The 19448-nt window shown below is 36.9% G+C and overlaps 2 protein-coding genes across 2 annotated transcripts; both read right to left on the bottom strand.

Moving 5' to 3' along the window:
* Positions 1-13820: 13820 nt before the first annotated feature.
* On the bottom strand, positions 13821-16443 carry LOC112494347. Its single transcript, XM_025085001.1, has 2 exons — positions 16323-16443; positions 13821-16093 (listed from the first exon to the last, which is right to left on the bottom strand). Exon 2 carries the CDS (start codon positions 15749-15751, stop codon positions 14675-14677), a length of 1077 nt encoding a protein of 358 aa, XP_024940769.1. The 5' UTR covers positions 15752-16093; positions 16323-16443; the 3' UTR covers positions 13821-14674.
* Positions 16444-17131: 688 nt separating this feature from the next.
* On the bottom strand, positions 17132-19190 carry LOC107267665. Its single transcript, XM_015739644.2, has 4 exons — positions 18870-19190; positions 18271-18623; positions 17437-17677; positions 17132-17256 (listed from the first exon to the last, which is right to left on the bottom strand). Exons 2-4 carry the CDS (start codon positions 18556-18558, stop codon positions 17132-17134), a joined length of 654 nt encoding a protein of 217 aa, XP_015595130.1. The 5' UTR covers positions 18559-18623; positions 18870-19190.
* Positions 19191-19448: the final 258 nt, after the last annotated feature.

Here is a 19448-nt window from a genome sequence, read left to right as displayed (position 1 = left end):
GGGTACTCCGGTGGTGATTTTGACGTGTTCGATTCCCTCTGATTCACAATAGTCCTTGAATTCACTTCACGTAAAGGCAGTGCCTCTATCGCTGATGATACGTTGTGGATTGCCAAACGCTACTTGCTGCGACGTCAACTTGGCTATAACCTCCTTCGCGTTCGTCGTTTTTGTGGGATAAAGCCACACAAACTTTGAAGATCCGTCAACAACTACCATCAGATGTTTATACAGTTTTGACGTCAAAGTCATGGGGCCGAGATGATCGACATGATACGTTGACAACAGCACCACCCCTTTCGGTATCGGCATAAGCTCTCCTTCTTTCTTCCCTTTCTTCTTTTCCGCTAGAATACATGGCACACAGCAACTGATGAACTTTTCAATCTTTTCCTTCAGCTTCGGAATGTAGAAATCTTCCTGGATGTTCTCTGCCATTTTCTTAACCCCAAAGTGTGCATTTTCATGAACTGGGCGTGTGATGTCCATGTGTATGCCTTAATCTTTTCATTGGAAGGACGGACGAAGCCACCTCCAATGACATGTCCAAGGAACTCGACCTCTTTTTCCAGGAACGTGCACTTCTTCCAGTTTATCGACAATCGTTTTTCGGCTGCTACCGCGAGGGTCTCGCAGAGCCTGTCGAATGCTTCTTTTTTGTCTTTGTCAGGTATGATGAGATCGTCCATGTAAGTGATGACAACCCCTCTTCTGCTCAGATCACGGAACACTTCATCCACGAATCTCAAAAATGTCGTAGGGCTGTTACACAGACCAAACGGAGTCTTCGTGAACTCGTATTGCCTATCATGTGTAACGAATGACGTGTACTTTTGACTTCCTTCTTCAACTGGTACATGGAAGAAGCCGTTCTTCAAATCAAGCACCGAGAAAACTCGTGCCGTGGCCAAAGCATCGATGCAATCTTCGATCAGTGGCATCGGGAACTGATCGCGAATGATCTTCTTGTTGAGCCGACGATAGTCCACACAAACGCGACGAGATCCATCCTTTTTCGTAACAATAACGACAGCACTTGAGTATGGGCTTCGGCTGGGCCTCACAGTACCATCATTCAACCATTCGTCAACTTGCTTTTGTAAAATCTGCTTTTCTTCCACTGACAAATGCCGTGGTTTTGCTCGCACGGGTTCTTGATCTTTCAGTACAATTTTCATCCTGACGTCAGTCTGCACCTGTTGAGTCGGTGTGCAATTGTCTATCAGTCTTTCGATTTCTTCCTTGTAATGGCCTCGACTATTGATCTCACATGGTTCAATGTAATTGATCGTCAATAATTTACTTGCCGCCCATCCCGCAGCATCTTCGTCTACCCGACTATCATGTTGCGTACTTTTTCCATCTTCAATTCTGCGCTCGAAACTTTCGTCACTAACTATCGTGGGCAACTTTCGAATCGTTGTTTGTCCTTTGCACATCTTTTCCAAGAGCATCTTCCCGTCCATTGCGTCTATCGGAATGACATACACTTCATTGGTGTAAACTTCACTATGAATCGTCAACTCGGCCTTGAAGACACCGGCTGCCTTGCTTCGTGCATTTCCAAACCCTTTGAAAATCCGTGTTGTTGAGTGCAGGGCTGGTCTACCAATCTTACAATACTGGTCTTCTTGCAGAAGATTCTTGGAGCAGCCTGTATCTAATATCGCCAGTACATCCACCTCGTTGATTCGAACTGTGACTACATCATCGTCAGCTGCCACCCGATTAACCTTGTCCTCTCGTCTGTCAGGTTTTACTGAATATTCACATTTCGTCGAAATATGCCCAAATTGGTCACATCGGAAACATTTTGGACCTTTCTCCTTGTGGGGACATTCTTTCACTTCATGGTCTGGTGATCCGCATGCAAAACAACGAGCTTTCTTCGTCGTCAATTGTTTCGCATCCTTTTTCTCTCTTGCATCCTTTTTATCTTTACTCCATTCAGCCCTTGAATCAGCTTCACCTGTTGGCTTCTTTCGACCTGACTTTTCACGAATACGATCGTAAAGTTCCAGATTTTTCTTCACCTCGTTGATCGTTCGCGAGTTGTACAAAATCTGTTTGTTTGCTTCATCATCCGGAATTCCATCAATAATGTATTGGATGAGAGCCTCATCTTCTACGTAACCTTGATTTGCAATGGTTTGTATCGCATAGACATATTGACGCGGAGTCTCATTGGTATGCCGCTTTCGTTTCTGCAACTGCGTATGAATAACCGCACTGTTGACCTCTACTTCAAATTCTCTGATGAGGCAATCTTTAAAAACCCTCCACGTTGTCAGACCTCGCTGTAGAGCGATGAATTGTTTCGCCGATCCGCGAAGTATCTACTTTCCGTAGATTACTTTCTGCAGGTCGCTCCATCCCAGCAGGACGCTCGTATCTTCGAACTCGTCTATCCACTTGTGGATTGTCATTTTATCATCACCAGTAAACACAGGAATACTTCCTTCGACATCCTTAATAGTAAACGTACTTCCCATGTGATTGTCCTGCGCTGTTCCTCGTCCGCTAGGCGTATCACGCCGACGATCTGCCAGCACTCGCGCTTCATCTTGAGGTTCGTCACTTTCACTACCCGATTGCTGAGTCCTTCGTCCTATTGGATCCTGTAGAAGCGAACCGCGTGTTCCTAACTGTCGACGACTGGTATTTTCTAGTGGTTGTTTATCACAGTGTTGCCTCCGAATTCGAAAACTGCTTGCTGGTTGCTGCATGTCAACTTTGTCACCATTGTCATTGTTCGGGTTCTCGTCGCCTGATAAATCAAGTTCTGAGTCTTCGTCACAATCCTCTTTCGCTTTTCGCAATCGACCTTGCAGCACTTTCTTTTTTTCCATTACCGATAAATTCATCTTTTTCAGTTCTTCCCGAAGCTGCTGCACCGTCATTTTCTCGATCGGTATCTCCGATACTTGAGAATCTACGTTACCGACGTTTTGTCTATTTCCGGTTTCCTGCGTGTTGTCACCCCTGAAATTAGGTAATTGACCGCCGTTTTCGCTCGTCGCACTACAGTAACCTGCACCATCTTGATAGCCTTCTCCATCGTCCTCGGCGACTCGCTGTTTTCTGTCTTTGCGTGGTGGTGGCGTCGTCGTACCCATTCTTTCACACTTGACAACCTTACTCGCCACTCAAAATACACATACGCGACAACTTTTACGTTTTTACTTTTCAGCTGGCTCGATATGATCGACCCACACTATTTCAATACCGTTCTCTCACGTATTGTCTGCAACCTTCACGACGACACTGTCTCTCACACAACTTACGACGCACTCGACGAACGACGTGACTTTCTTCGTACACCTGCCCCTTCACGCGACTGTATTTTCTATGGGATTTCCGGCGCACAACGACGAAGAACGCAACTTTCTTTGTACAACTGTATTTCCACACGACTGTATTTTCTATGTTCAGTGTACAGAACGAACTGTAATGGACGCTGTGTCGCGGGTTTGATCGACACGCACACGACTTCGACAGAGTTATGCTACACGCGACAACTTTTGCGGTGCACAACGTTTTGCACGCTGAATCAAAATCCGCACAACGTTTTGACGACTTCAACTTTCTTGATCCGCTCGCTAGACGTGTCGCGACGCATAATGGCTAACGCATTCGTGTTTGCTTGCGACTTGACACTGCGATCGTTTCAATCGTGCAACTTTTCAACTTCACCGTATTTCACACTCTGTTATCGGCCTCGATCCCGGACGAGCCCCCAACTGTAGGGATCTTTTCCGAAGTGAGTGTGAAATGACTTACTGCAACTTTAATAATTACAAGGACGTTTATTATACAAACGAACACCCTTGCTTTGAGTCTATATCAGAACTAACTGTCGTTCCCCCTCTCCGCTGCTCAGCTGCAGTCACGTGACCCCACTGCCATCGCCAGGCCCGTGGCAAGCCAGGCTCGGGGCCCATTCCTACATTAATGTAATAGTCCTCACACTCTGCAGGCTTCTGCCTAGAGGTAAGTACGGTAGCTAGTTCACCATAGTACCAGTTTCTATTATTTTATATTTAAAATATATTTTATTAATAGTCCGGAAAGTAATTTTTATTTCTCGTAGCAAGTAGTATATACAATAAGTAGTAATTGTCGTTCGAGTACTGCGCTTTAATAAATCGTCGACAGCGGTGTTGTGATCGAGGGGTGATTCATTTGTTAATGATACACCTTTTGAAACAGATAAGAAACGAGAAAGACGCAATGACAGTATTTTTCATACCAGTAAATTTTACGCAATGCTTTTCTTATCACTTGTAAACACTGCCATTATAACAAATGTATCAGCATATAAAAACGCTTGAACAAATCGGAAATATCAGTTGCTCGTATGAACGAGGTGCATATCATCGTCTATATTTACTTGAAAGAATATATAAACATTATGAAAGTGAATCCAATGAACGTTATTAAACTTCTAGTGGCTACATTCGAAGCCATGAATATTGCACAAATACCAATTAACAATGCCGAAATAGAATTAAAAGAAAGTTTTGGAAAAGTTTTGATTGATTGCATGGAAGATTACAACGGAATTGAAATTGTGGAGGAAGAATCGCTTGATTCTCTACCGTACTTACCTCTAGGCGGAAGCGTCCAGAGTGGGAGGACTATTACATTAATTGATATTCAAACTCTAAATAAACTTACCCACTTAATTACGGATGAAGCGTTAATTTTCACTTATTGTTTATCCTCTGTCAGTAACAAGAATATTTTTAATTAATTTACACTTTTACATTGCGCGAGAAGCGGTCCTACATGGACGTCCGTGCATCGGTATGCAGGGGGTAGGTACGGAGGGGGTAGTTTTCCTCCTTAATTAGGGGTAATACGTTAATATTCACTTATTGTTTATCGATTGTCACTAACGAAAACATTTTAAATTAATTTACACTTTTACATTGCGCGAGAAGCGGTCCTACATGGACGTCCGTGCATCGGTATGCAGGGGGTAGGTACGGAGGGGGTAGTTTTCCTCCTTAATTAGGGGTAATACGTTAATATTCACTTATTGTTTATCGATTGTCACTAACGAAAACATTTTAAATTAATTTACACTTTTAATACTTTGCCGGCCGCTGTCACGTATACGTGACTTTTTTTTGCCAACCGTTATCGGCCGCTATCACGTACGCGTGACTTTTCTTTCTCCAGCGGTGATGCTTAATTTCCATGTTTGTGTAGGGAGATACATTGTTGCAGAGCAATGTTTGACAAACAGGGAACTGTGGTTTCAATTGTTTTCCCCTCCCAATTTACCAGATTGTGTTTTATTGAATTCTTTAAATACTTTGCCGGCCACATCGAAGCGGGTGCTTGTTCGATTAGTTTGACACTGTCTTTCGCTGCCTTCGAATAAAAGTAAAGTAAAGTGCAGCTTGTAAAGTCTGCACTTCTGCAAAGAAAAGAAGTTCAACCGCATATGTGTTCATATGTGTTCTTCATGTAACATTCCTCTGCATGTAGGAAAATGCTTTAAAATTTATCACACAAAAAAAGAATATGGATCCTAAGGGTTAAATTTTTTAAGTAAAATGTTTAAGTAATAATTTAAAAATATAAGTTTATACAATAAAAATGTTGTAACAGTTACCTTAATGCCTTCTCTAATAATAATTACATTGCAACTACTTATGTTACGAACGATTGCATAAATACCACCGTTGGAGAGCAGTAGAACTTGCGTGAATCTCGCCGGCGACAGCGCAACGGCGACTCGAGAAATGTGCGGCCGGCAAAGTGTTAAATTGCGCAAGAAAGGGTCCTATATGGGAATGCATGCACTGGTACGCAGGGGGTGGTTTACCCCCTTAAACGTGACATCCCGCAAAAAAACAAAAACATGTAAACTTTAATTTTCCTTCCTCTTTCAAATGGTACGTATTTCATTGAATTCCATTCGTAAGTTTTTTAAATAGGGTGAAAAAAGTAATAATCAAGGGGTGGTTCACCGCCTCAAGAGACAATTTTTTTTTAATGTCTAGTTGCACTTTACATTACTCGCGATGAGAAATATTTTAGTTTTTGTTTCATTGAAATCGGACGATTCCTTCTAGGTGAAACTGCATTACCACCCCTCGACATTCCAAACTTTGGGAGTTGATTTCATCCCGTAAAACCGTTTTTCCGCCGATAAAAAAAAACACGTGTCTCTTAGATTTTCATGCGCTACAACATAGTTGAGTTTCATCAAAATCAGAGGAAGACACTAAAGTGATGTTCCTTCTAAGCCAAATATATTCAAAACTGCCATCACATGTAATTCATACAATAGTATTGCTGTATTATATGGTACTTTTCTCTACTACGTCTTTGAGTTATGCTTATCCATATTTGTATAATTGTTCATAGACATGTAATTTGAAATTTTATTACTTATCGTATCCTGAATGTTACTAGGCATCTAATTGGTCATGAAAGTGATAATTTGCTAATTGGAGAAAATGGATCCATTACGCCCGTTGCGTTCAAATTGTAAATTTTTCCTGACTGCGGGCACACAGTGCTTACTCCTTTCACCTTCAGGGATCGTTTGGTCAATCTCATATTTTTACTGCTATTTTTTCTGTTTTCCTTCATTCACTGAGAGAAGAAAATTGTTGAGGTATTAAAATATGATGGTTTTTGAGGTACTTTGGTTTATTCAAGTTAGAAAGGAAAATAATATCTTTTACATTAGTTACCTAAAAAGTACTAAACCGAAGCAAGATAAGCAAAATTGTGGGAAAAAATCCCTGCTACGCATCAGCGTAGCCTTCACCAAACAACAACAAAAAACTAGAGTGGTCCACGAATTCTCTAGAATAGGGCGCGTCATTTGAAAATTCTAACAAAATGTTTGTCGATTCTGCTGAAGCCGGCGAACACGGGCTGCCAAGAGAATGCGTTCTTGGAGAAACAAGTAGCAATATAAAGGAATGCATATCTGCATAATTTCTTAGTGGATTTCTTGCAACTCTAGTGAATGACTGCCATTCTCAGTTACTCTTTTCTACTAAAGAAATAAACACGCGAATTCACACGTTCGAACTGTTTGCGTAATCGTTTCACGTATGTCGCGAAAACCTCGAGGATTTTTAGGTGAGCACGGATACAATTTACTGTAGCAAAAAATAAGGCAAACGCCGCAATCCGTGCCGCATTTAAAAAGAATGAAAGTTTGAGATTGAAACCGGTCGAAAAACTTCTGCTTATACTTTTCCTGTTCTCTTTTCTTCTTGGCTCTTAGCTACTGGCTACTCATTCACATACGAAATGGATACTCATACCAAAGCAAAATCTCTTGGGCAAAGGTGTGGCGAGATGTCCGACGTCAGACACTACTGTTCATCATCCTCGAATGAAAGAAACTCACTTCAACCATAAAATGCGAATGTATTGGCACCCTTCGCCGATATTCCATTGTCTCTTTTCCTCTTAATCTTCTTCATTTGTCCACAACTCTCTTTCGTGTTCTCTGTGTTTCACCTCCATCAAGAAGTGTTGCTTCTTCCCTGCCTCTGCCGCTCTATGCCGTCTAGTATGTCTATCGACTCTCCAGCGCGACATTGAATATTAATTACTTAAGAGTGCATTGAATAATCTTATCCTTTTCCTTCTTACATTTACTCCATCTTCCACAAAACGGCAAATTACGTACAAAACTACCATAGTAGAAATTTCCTAGTCTTTTTCCTAATAACAAAAACGTTTTAGTTGGGCTGATACTAGGCATCCCTAATAATTGAAACCTAGTTAGAACCCAGCGTGGTACGCACCAGTTTTTCCAACTCCTAAACTCCCGTGCAAAAATTTAGTCGGGCAGCCGCAATAAAGTAAAGGGCCTTACTAGGTATAGGCTTGGCATTCATAGTGGAGACTTCATACTAGTGCCCTTAGAGGCTGAACAATGGCGTCCACGACATACAACTTAGTCTGGAATGGAACACTAGGATCTTATCAGGCATAATTATGAAATTCTCAATAGGGCCGCAGTAATAATTCTTCACTGAAGCCCTGTTTAAACTTTGTCGGGAATTCTACATTAGGGATTCGAAACTAGGTCCTACCCTAGGAATCACTCACAACAAGAGTTTCCCTAAAGAATCGTAGTCTTGAATATTAAAAATTAACCTTGTCTTATTCAGGAGGATCCTGATAAATTTGGGGAGGTACACACCTACTGACCCCTGTATCTATTATCTATCTATTGTAAAGGGTGTTTTTCTTAGAGGTATACAAATTTAAAATGAAATAAAAGACGTAAAAATAATGTTGATAGCCACGGTGTTGGCTTTATTTAAAAGATAATTTTATGCCATTAGTATTTAAAGAGGATTTCGGGCATAGGGATGTAAGGCTGGCTCGAATGAAGCGCAATTGGGAAGTCCAATTTTCGATTACTTTATCGATCATCTGGGGCCGTATTTCGGCAATAACGCGGCGAATGTTGACTTCCAAGTGGTCCAACGTGTGCGGTTTATCGGTGTAAACTAGTAATTTCACATATCCTCAAAGAAAATAATCCATAGGTGTGAAGTCACACGATCGTGGAGGCCGGTTCACAGGTCTATTACACGAAATTATGCGCTGATCGAATGTTTTCCGCAATAAATTGATCTTGTTGAAATCAAAGCTCTGCCACATCAATACCATTTAACTGAGGAATGAAGAAGTCAGCAGTCATCGCTCTATAGCGCTCGCCATTGACGGTAATATTCTGGCCAGCATCATCTTTAAAGAAGTATGGGCCAATGATTCCGCCTGCCCATAAAGCACACCAAACAGTGACTTTTAATGGATGTAAGGGCGTCTCAACAAAGGCTTCTGAGCTTTCGCCACTCCAAATTCGGCAATTCTGCTTGTTGACGTAGCCGTTCAACCAAAAATGATCCTCGTCGCTAAATAAAATTTTGCGTTGAAAAAGAGGATCAAGCTGACTATTGTTTTCGGCCCATTCACCGAACGTACGGCGCGCATAATGGTCACGCGGCTTTAACTCTTGCACAAGCTGGATCTTGTAAGCTCGTAAGCCAAGATCTTTTCGAAAAATCTTCGACAAAGTGGATGGGAACAGCTCCAATTCCTGTGCACGACGGTGTATCGACTCATTCTGGTCCTCCTCAACACTACGCTCCACAGCAGCATTGACTTCTTCTGTCCGCACTGTATGGCGTCTTTATGGATGCGTATTATCAACTAGAGTGTGCGTAATTCGAAAACGATCCATGATTATCCAAATAACGTAGCGCACGGTAAGTTTGGCGAACTGAGCCATGATTTTCAAAATAAATTTGCACAATTTGCAAGCGTTGTTCTGATGTAAGTCTATTCATGGTGAAGTGGCAAAACTTACTGACCACAAATCATCTGTCAACTGTGAAATTAACAGTCACTAGAAACAGTGTTGCCAATTTAAAAACCAAACCTCTAAAAAAAACACCCTTTATTAACAATTTTCAATTCATTGAGAATATGTAACTGGCAAAAATTAATAATTGTTTGTTTCTTTAACAATTATCTAAGTTTTAACTAAAATGTTAGAATTTGTTCACTTATTTACCTCGAAAATTCGTTTGATCAATCTGTGAACTGTTAACCTGTGAAATAATGCGATGATATTTATAATGCTTAGTGTATAGTGTACTTTGTTTAGACGTTGCACTATAGGGGCAGAATTTCTGAAGTGTATTCACCTCAAAAAATAATGTCGTCCGATTGGGCTCAAACTTAGGCTAATTGAGCGGCCGGATTTCATAACACGCTCAACGCTTGGACTTAGTCCCCTCCATAGCGCCATACGTACCTGTAAGGGTTATTCCGTAATAAATAGACAACTCAGCTTAAAGAGTGTGAACATTTATTAGTATATTTTTAACAAAAATGTCGTGGACGGACGTTCGTCTCCTTCTCCCATTTGGGACTGACTACTTCTCGTTCCTTCCGCTCTACGTAGCTCGGCGCTGCAGTCGTTCCCGCGCACCGAACGTTCCGCACAGTACGGCGCGTATTACAATTTGAAAATCGCCTCACATACCGAACGCGGAAATTTTACCGTAAATGTCCAAAGTTGAAATTTCCTTATACAAAAAATACCAGCGTGTCCAGCTCGATTGGGTGCACACTTTTTACATTGAAATATATATAGCTAGGACTGTTAGTTTAAAAAAAATTGAAAACTTGTTTTTTCGACGATTATGAAACGATTATGACGATTATGAAAATCAATATTTATTTATATTCAACTCGCGACCATTTCGTTAATAATCGATCGATCGCTTTGATTCTTTTTTCCTCAAGCAGAAGATACTTTAGCGATGAAGGCAGTATCATTACATGATCGAAAAAGCTTTTTTTTATTGCCAATTATTTACTTCTCATCTCGCTTCGCTGACAATCTAATCTCAAAACTTCGATCGAAAAACCGTAGCGACGAATTTTTTCGAAACATGAAATTGCACATATATTCATGAGCGTCAAGACCTCAGGAAGATTTTTGGAAAGTTTCAGCTGAGAAAGTTGAAAATTGAAGCTTCTACAATTGATTGTTCACAATCGCGCTCGAGCGCGAGAGCGATACGCGATGCGCACCGTGTAGTTAACGTTTGGTGAGGGTGCGAAAGAGATGGACGCTCACTGACTTTGCAGCAGAGTGACAAAGACAAAAGATGCGTCACTGGTTTTCATCAACAAATGTAAAAATTTATCAATTTTCAATAAATTTTCTTACATTTTTGTTTCCTGTAATAAAGGATTATTGGTAAAACAGTGCATTAGAGCCATGGTTAATCAAAAAATGTTAGAATATTACAGTTTCTTCATTGCACTGAGGAATGAGTTTGTAAAATATAGTTCATCAAAGGCATTGTTGAAAAAAATTAATTTTTTTATTCGCCGAAAAAAGAAGTTTACATTTTTTTCGGAAATTAACGATAACTGGACAAAGCTAGGAGTGTGACGAAGATTGGCGCGCTACGTCTTTGATCGGAATAGGGAGAATAGAATTCTGATTAACGTGAAATGTATTTGATAAAAAATTTGCGTGGATATAGATGCAATGCTAGACCAGTCTAGTACACCGTTCATTAATATTCATATTAAAGTTGTACCTGTGTTAGTTTAACAAAATTTAAGTGGTGCATTGAATAATTTTATTACAGTTAGCATTACACATTAAATAGGAGCACGAAAAGAAGTAAGATACGTGCTAGGAAAAATTGAAACGCTATTTTTTTTTTTCATACGACGGATTATCGCTTTTTTTCGCTGGACAATATTCTTTCGTTATTTTTTTGAACGTTTTTAGGAACTTTAACTTGTTTTTTTCTTTTCTTTAATGCGAATGGTTTCGAATAATTTGTTTTAATGTTGTTTCGCTTTAGGGGTAAGAAACTTCAAAAGTGACATTACATCATTACGTTCTTCGTTTGTTATTCGATGCCACTCAGACCGCACCGAGTTGCCAGCCGCTGGCATCAGAAAATAAGAATATTCTATCGTAGCAGTGTAAATCAAATTCTCTTTTTATAACATTTAAAATCATGTAGCATACTGAATTGCTTCCTTTATTGGTTAAACCCTCCATGTATGTAATCATATAACTTCTATCGGGGTGGTATACGTGAACGTTGAAAATAAAAAGTCACATCGGTCGCAAGTAGAATTGAGTCGATACAGGTAGCTTAGGAAAGGGAAGATTTTTACCATAATCGAACTCGCAGCGCAAGATGTTTCCAGGCACGGACAACATTTTGTTTTTCATCTCTCTATAATTATTAGCTTTTTGATAATGTTTACGTGCCTCATCGGTCTCTCGCACATTCATTTGTTCATAAGTAAAAGAATCATTGCAAATATCTGTTCTTGGCATATTGAATGTAAAATTTACAAAATGGTTAAAGTATTTACAGTAAGTTGATTCTTGAATGGGGCATTTTTTGTTAGGGTTCTTTGACTTATAAAACTGTACAAACAATTTAAACAATTTCGACAAATTCAAACTAGAATCTTTAAAGTAGTTTAGCGATGATTGTTGACGTCGGTAGTGAGACTTAGTGTGCGCTAAACTCTCATAATGTTCATATATTAGTTTTTTTGTATCATCGGTGGGTTTTTAAAAATGTGTTTTGCCTCTTATCACTGAGACTTTCATCATTTTTCATTTTGTTTTGAATTGTTATGAATTTTCCTCTTTCAATGTCTAGTACTTTGCATAAAAAATCACGACAAACGACGACTTCTTTATTATATTTATATTGGCATGGAAAATAATACTCCAAATCGATTTTTAGTAAAAAAATGAAAAAAAAAGTTCAAACTGACGCCAATTTGTGAATTTTCGATAAAAATGTATAATCGTGGATACTTCCCTAGCAAAACTAATGTAGATATATATATATATACATTATTGGAAATGGGTTATGAAATGAATATAAAATTTGCAGTGGATTATATTTTAACTTATACTTTATTAATGCAACAATGGAAGAACCGTCTGAACTGTTTCACTCTCTACAAGAGACTGATCACAAGTCACAAAGACCTAGAGATCCTTGTCCTTTAAAGATAACTAGCCCTATGCTATTTCTAAGAAATCTGTTGTTTATGTTATCACTCAACGTCGATTTGTTTTTGTATATAATAAGTTACTATTGAAGAGTTCTTAGTATGAACGAGACTAATAATCCAACATATATTTATTGAACTAGGTGTATTGGGATACATTTTATTTCATTACATAAAAATCTGCAAGAGGTTTATTACAAAAACCTGTGACCTAGTTTAACTTATAGAACTAAAGATTAAAATTAAAAACTTGAAACTAGAAATAACACTTACAAATAAGCTTTATACAAAGATCCTACTATTTGATTAAGTCATTTAATGCTATTAAATGGAGATTTAACAATTTTTGCGTATTTTTGCTTATCCATATTTTTAATTGCCTCATAATAGAGTCTTTGTTTTTACTCGCTTCTTTTAAACTTGTATCTAAGCTATTAAACAGTTTAATTGCTATAATTCTGGAACTATTCAAAGCTAAAGTTTTATTTATGATAGATAGAGTGATTTTATTTCTAGTGATTTTGCTAGATTCTTTAAATTTGATTGATAGATCATTGTAGTTATAAAGAATTGATTCTAATAGAAAACTTTGTTTTATAGATAAAGGCAGCCTCATTTTATTATCTTTAATACGAACTATTTTTATTAGTCTATTTTGTGCTCTTTGTAAACCTGATAAAGCATTATCGTATGCTCCTCCCCAGGCAACTACTCCATAGGTTGCTATACTGTGGAAGAAAGTGTAGTACATTGTCATAAGTGAAAATGCATTCATGGAATATGACAGCTTATAAAAAAGATAAATTAAATATTTGGATTTATTGATTACATTGACAATATGTGCGTTCCATTTTAATCTACTATCTATTAATAATCCCAAATATTTGCATTTTTCGACCCTCTGTATTTCCTGCTCATTGATGTGTATGTGTAAAACACTTGGTACACTATCTTTATACGATCCAAAAGTAATATATACAGTTTTTTTTTACATTCAACGATAATTCATTTAGGCTTAGCCAATTATTTACAATATTTAAATATGTATTCATCTTATCTCTTACTTTTTCCCATGATGCCTCTGTACATATAATTACAGTGTCATCTGCATAAGAAGATATGGTGTTGACAGGTAATTGTTCTAGAAGATCATTTATATATATATTATAAACAAAAGTGGACCTAATATAGTTCCTTGAGGTACACCTGTATTAACATTTAATATATCAGTATAATTATCGTTTATTTTCACTTTTTGAAACCTATTCGTTAAGTAACTCTTAAATAATTCATTGGTATTACCTCTCTAACACCATATCTCTCTAATTTTGCTAATAATATTCCATGATTGACTGTGTCAAAAGCCTTAGCCAGATCTAAAAATGTTCCTAAGACTTTTTTATTATCATTCAAACCATTTGTTATGTTACTAGTTACAGTAAAAATTGCATCCTTAGCACCAACATTCCTTCTAAATCCAAACTGTTTATTAGATATCAAATTATATTTTGTTAGAAATTTATATAGCCTAATATCTATTATTTTTTCAAATAATTTTGCTATGTTTGATATCAAAGAAATTGGTCTGTAATTTGTTGGAAGTGTTCTGTCACCAGACTTGAAAATTGGTACTATCTCAGCAATTTTTAGAGCTTTTGGCCAAACAGATTTCGAGATGCATAGATTGAAATAGCGATATTTTTCAATACCATCACATTAATAGCATCAATTCCACCAGCTTTATTTTTTATTTGCTTAATTATTCTCAGTAATTCCATCTGACAAGTTGGTTCTAAAAATAAAGTATGTTGATTAAAACTTGGCAAATATACTTTTTCACTCTTTGGTTTATTTATTTGGCTAGCGAGTTTTAATCCAACATTACCAAAGAAATCATTGAGAGAATCCGCAATTTCATTTGGTTTGGTTACAATCGTGTCCTGGTTTCTTAATTTATCTATCTTTATCATTTTGCAATTTTTGTTTCTATTCAACTTATTATTTATGTACTTCCATAATTTTTTGGTATTTCTGCCACAATTATTTATCTTTTTTTGCTCAAAATTGTATTTTGCATATTTAATTACTTTAGTAAGCAATTTCACATATTTTTAAAATTTTGCCTTAGTATTGTATTCTCTGGATTAGCTTTCCACATATTATATAAAATTTCTTTTGTATTACATGAAATTACTATACCCTGCGTAATCCAATTTTTTCTTGCAATATTTTTGTCTTTAAACCTGTTCTTTTTAGTTTGTGCCTTTACAGTAATTGTCTTAATCATATCAATCAATACATTCGTAGCCATATCGGGATCCTGTATAGATAAAAGCTTATGCCATAGTTGTATTTGTGCTAATTTATTCAGTTTTTTGTAATTTAAAAATTTGTCTTGTGTTACATGAGGTATATTATCAATATTTTTATCAATTGTTATAAAGAGCGGGAAGTGATCACAGACTACTTGATTAATTTTATAAGATTTGCAGGTGAGAGTAGTTTTGGCAAAACAGTTATCTATACAGGTTCCACCATTTACATTATTATCATTAGGTCTGGTTATTTTTTGAAAAAATGATGTATAATGATATTCTAAGAAGTTATACAGAAAATTTTGAGCATCTTCATCTGTATTTATCATGTCAATATTGAAATCACCAAAAATATAGTGATTTCTGAATCTTTTATTCAATATCAAATAACTTAATACATTTTTAATGAAAATTTCTTTTTTGTAATCGTGACACCTATATACACCAGAGATTTTTATCTTTTCGCTACCACAAGTAAATAAGCAGCTAATTACTTTTAAATTTTCTACAGTTTCATGCGTTATTTCATTATTTAGGCCTTTTTTAACAAAAAATACAACACCATCTGCTTTATTAATTTTGCTTTCATTAAAATAACTATCATACCCATTTAAGTTACAAATGGCTAAGCCATGCAGATTCCATGATTCAGTGCAAATAATCACTGATGGCTTATTGTCCAAACTGTTAATAAATACATTAAGTTTATCAATATTAGCATTCAGACTTCTTATATTTACACTAACAATAATGCATTTTTTATTTGTTAATTCTTTATTAACAGATTGAACATCAGTAATTTCAAGTTCTTCAACAAATAAATCTTCACCATTTGCAAGGTCCTCTTCAACACTATCAGCCATTATTATAGTCAATTTTCGATCTTAGATACTTCAGTCTTGATTTATATGTTTCGCAGTTTTTATTGTCACTTGCTACATGGTTAACAGTTCTGTTCACTCTGTGATAATTTTTAGCATCTGAGCAATTACAGCATATTCGCTGCTGTTCATTATGACAAGTTTTGCTATCATGTTCTCCAGCGCAGTACAAACATCTGTATTTATTATTGCATTTTTTGGCACTATGGCCATATCCACAACATTTATAGCACCTATTCATGTTCAATTCTTCATATGCAGAGCAACGTTGCCACTCAACAAAAATTTTTCCAGTTGTCATTATGTGATGAAAGTATTCAGGATCTAGTTGAACATAAGCATTATAAGTACTACTATTTGTCGTGTTTTCTATACCATCTCTTTCAGATTCACTCTTGTTTTGTATCTGCTGTATATAAGTTATCTTTAAATACTTATCGTTGTTTGAAATTAATTCCTCCTTCTCCTTGTTTGAGGTTATGTCTGCCTGGGTATGTTCTTTACATATTACCATTACACTAGATAAATATTTTCCCTGTTTATTTGTTCTTACATAATCACTCTTGTGCCAGACGTTTTCGCAAACTATGCACACAACTATTCCTCCTGTTTGTTGAAGATGACACTTAAAACAAATATCAGGAGGCACATAGTCGAGCTGATCTTGCCCGGCCGCCATCACCATGTGTATTAACGACAAATTTCTTTTTGCTCTACGTGCTGTGTTCGGAGAATGTTATGATGTACGCAGATTCGCTCCACGGAAAAAACACATGTTCCGTTTACCACTTGCCAAGACGCCATTTTGTATCGTAAGTTATAATAACAAATTTTTTTATATACCTCAAAATATGTATAATAAAGCCTCAAAATTTCATTTTGATCTATTGAATAGTTTCTAAGAAAAAAATTCCCCAAAAAACCTTAATTTTTCAGTGCGCCTGGGTAGTATAACCCTTAGCAAAAAGTATCAATGATTGCCATTAAAAATACCATTGATTTCCCATTATTTCGAACGCAATGGAAATGAAGACATTTTTGCCAAGGACGAAAAATTCCATTCAAAATGGCATTAGTATTGCCATTGATTATGCGTAGGGCAAAATGAATGGTACTATTTTGTCTTTGACAAAGATGCGTTCATTTCCATTGCGTTTCAAGCAATGGAAAATCAATGGCATTTTGTAATGGCAGTGAATTTCCATTATAAAATGCGATTAAATTTCCAGTACTTGTGATCCGAATGGAAATTCAATTCAAAAAACACATTACCAGTATAATTTTTAATCAGTTTTATTTGATATAATAAAAAACATAGAGCCTAAAACCAAAATACAATAAAACAAAAAATAAATATTGTCGCTAGCAGTTCTGGACTTTTTTATAGCCAACGCCGTACTGCTTTTGACTTTCGTATTTTAGTTTTCCTCTGAGCGCTTTTTTTATTTCCGCTTCAGTTGCACCTTGAATCCGTTCCTGAACGTGTCCTGCAAACCACGAGAAAAGCATTATTATCATTTAAACGTGTAAAGAACCTCAAATGCAAATTAGACTATAGAGTCATGTTATAATTTTTTTTCAGATAAATGCAGTAAATTTGTATTCTCTAATACGTAATAGTCTCTATAATCGAAATCTTTATTTCTGTAAATTTAAATAAATATTACCGATGATTGCTTGAATTTTAGAAGGATCGAGTTCCTTCTTTTGTCGAACTTCGCCACTTTTATTTCGCTCTTTGTGCATTTTTGCGATTTTGCCTGTGAGAGAGGATTCGGCCATCTCCGTTGCCGAAAATACGACGGTCATTAAATCCGTGGTTAGCTTCGAAATTTTGGTTTGGTGACAGCTCTGTAACGCCTTTTTTGAAACGAGAATCCCGCCGAAGTTAACTAAATCCATTTGAACCTAAAAATGTAATCCAATAAATAGTGTATTACGACCCTAGGCCAGAAAATTGAATTTCCTGGCGTATGTGATATAAAAAGGCCGAAGCGAAGCCGAGGCTTTTATTATTATTTTTCTAGCTATTCTTATGCAGAACTGAAAAAATTTTTTTTTTTTTGTTTCGGGTTAAACTTCCAAGGAGTGATGTGTCTGACCGGAGAACACTGTTCTCAACAAGAGAGTTTGTTGGGTACGCCACCATTTCGAAAAAGAATTAAACAACAAATTTGTTTATGCTCTTAAAATGATACTGCATTTCCTTTTTCTTATTTTTGTGTTCCATACTTGAAACGCTTATATTCATTCACTCTATATTTGAAAACGCAGAGCGAACTGATACTCTCAAACTAGAAGAAAGAACTGAAAAAGGCTAGCAGAAGCCGCGGGAATGTTTTCAGTTTGCTTTTAACATTGTATGCCTTCATGGGTTCGCGGCATATTCTTGAAAAGGTTCCGTTCACTATTACTTTTCTACGATTGCTATAGTTCATTCAAATTGTTACGAAAAAATAGTTTTTAAGAAAAAAAAATAGAGATGCCCATTACAAACTTACATTTTCTATGAGTGATTGCTGCAACAATGGATTTGATACTGTCAAAACAGGTATCTTCGTGAAAATGAAATCATGGCTTCCATCCACCTCAATTTCCTCATTCGCAGCAATAATCTGTACATTGGCTATCTCAGTGTCGGACGTTGGCAAATCCACTTCAATTTTTGTATCGTTATTTTCGTACTGTGGAGAAGCAAGTGCTGGTGGATTTTCAGCATTGTTATTCTCTTCCCGATTAATTGGACATGAGCATGTATGGGGAACAGTCGTAGATCCGTTCGTCGTCATTCATTTTTTGGCGCTTCGCAGCATTGTTAATATTTGACGAGCCTCCTTAGACATTTGAATAACATCTGAAAAACCGATAAAAATATATACACAGAATTTTCCAACATTGTCATTTTTCATTTTTTTTTGCGCTTTCGAAAATGGTTATATTTAATTCATAATCATTCATTCAATTTTTTAAACTAAAAATATTGTCTCGGCAAGTTTATAGTCCTTAAATAAATATTCGTAAAGCTCCAGAGAAAGTGGGAAAATAAAAAAAACGTTTCACATTTAACAAAATTGAGAATTCAGTACAAAAAAATACTTACGCGGCGAAGTTGAATTCAGCTCAATCAGCTGTTTATTTTGCTGCGTCAATAGCTTATTTTGTTTTCGTAGTTTCACTATAATTGAATTTTTATCAATTTGTTCGACGAGATGTCATCCTTCTTTGTTTCCTGCTGTTCTTTGCCCGTAAGGCGCAATATGAGCTTTTTTTGATAGTTCACCAGAGACTCGTTTCTTTTTTATCATTCGCGACTTTTTTACGCGGCACCGATATTTTCTTTCGCGTTTCTCGAATTTTTTCTTTTTCGAACGAATCGGGTTTTTCAATACGCCTTTGGCGTGTTTTCGACATGATCGTGGATTCCAACAGCCCGCACTAATGACTCGAGACCGAAAAGAATGGCGTCGTAAGCTGAGGTTGGGACGCCATATTGGCCACGTGATCGCATATCACGTGCTCACGAGCACACCGCGCAGCCGCACCGAAGCGCTTTTCTATCAATTTGGAGAGGGGTGAAAGTGCGGCGCTTCCACATTTTTGCATATACACGGATATCACAACAACAACGAACGACGGATTTGCAACCTATAAAAGTCACCAACATACATTTTATCCCACA

The sequence above is a fragment of the Cephus cinctus genome, unplaced genomic scaffold, assembly GCF_000341935.2.
Source record: "Cephus cinctus unplaced genomic scaffold, Ccin1 Ccin1_scaffold0440, whole genome shotgun sequence".
Classification (NCBI taxonomy): Eukaryota; Metazoa; Arthropoda; class Insecta; order Hymenoptera; family Cephidae; genus Cephus; species Cephus cinctus.
Note: the sequence above shows the minus strand (reverse complement) of the source record. Positions and strands in the feature narration are given on the sequence as shown.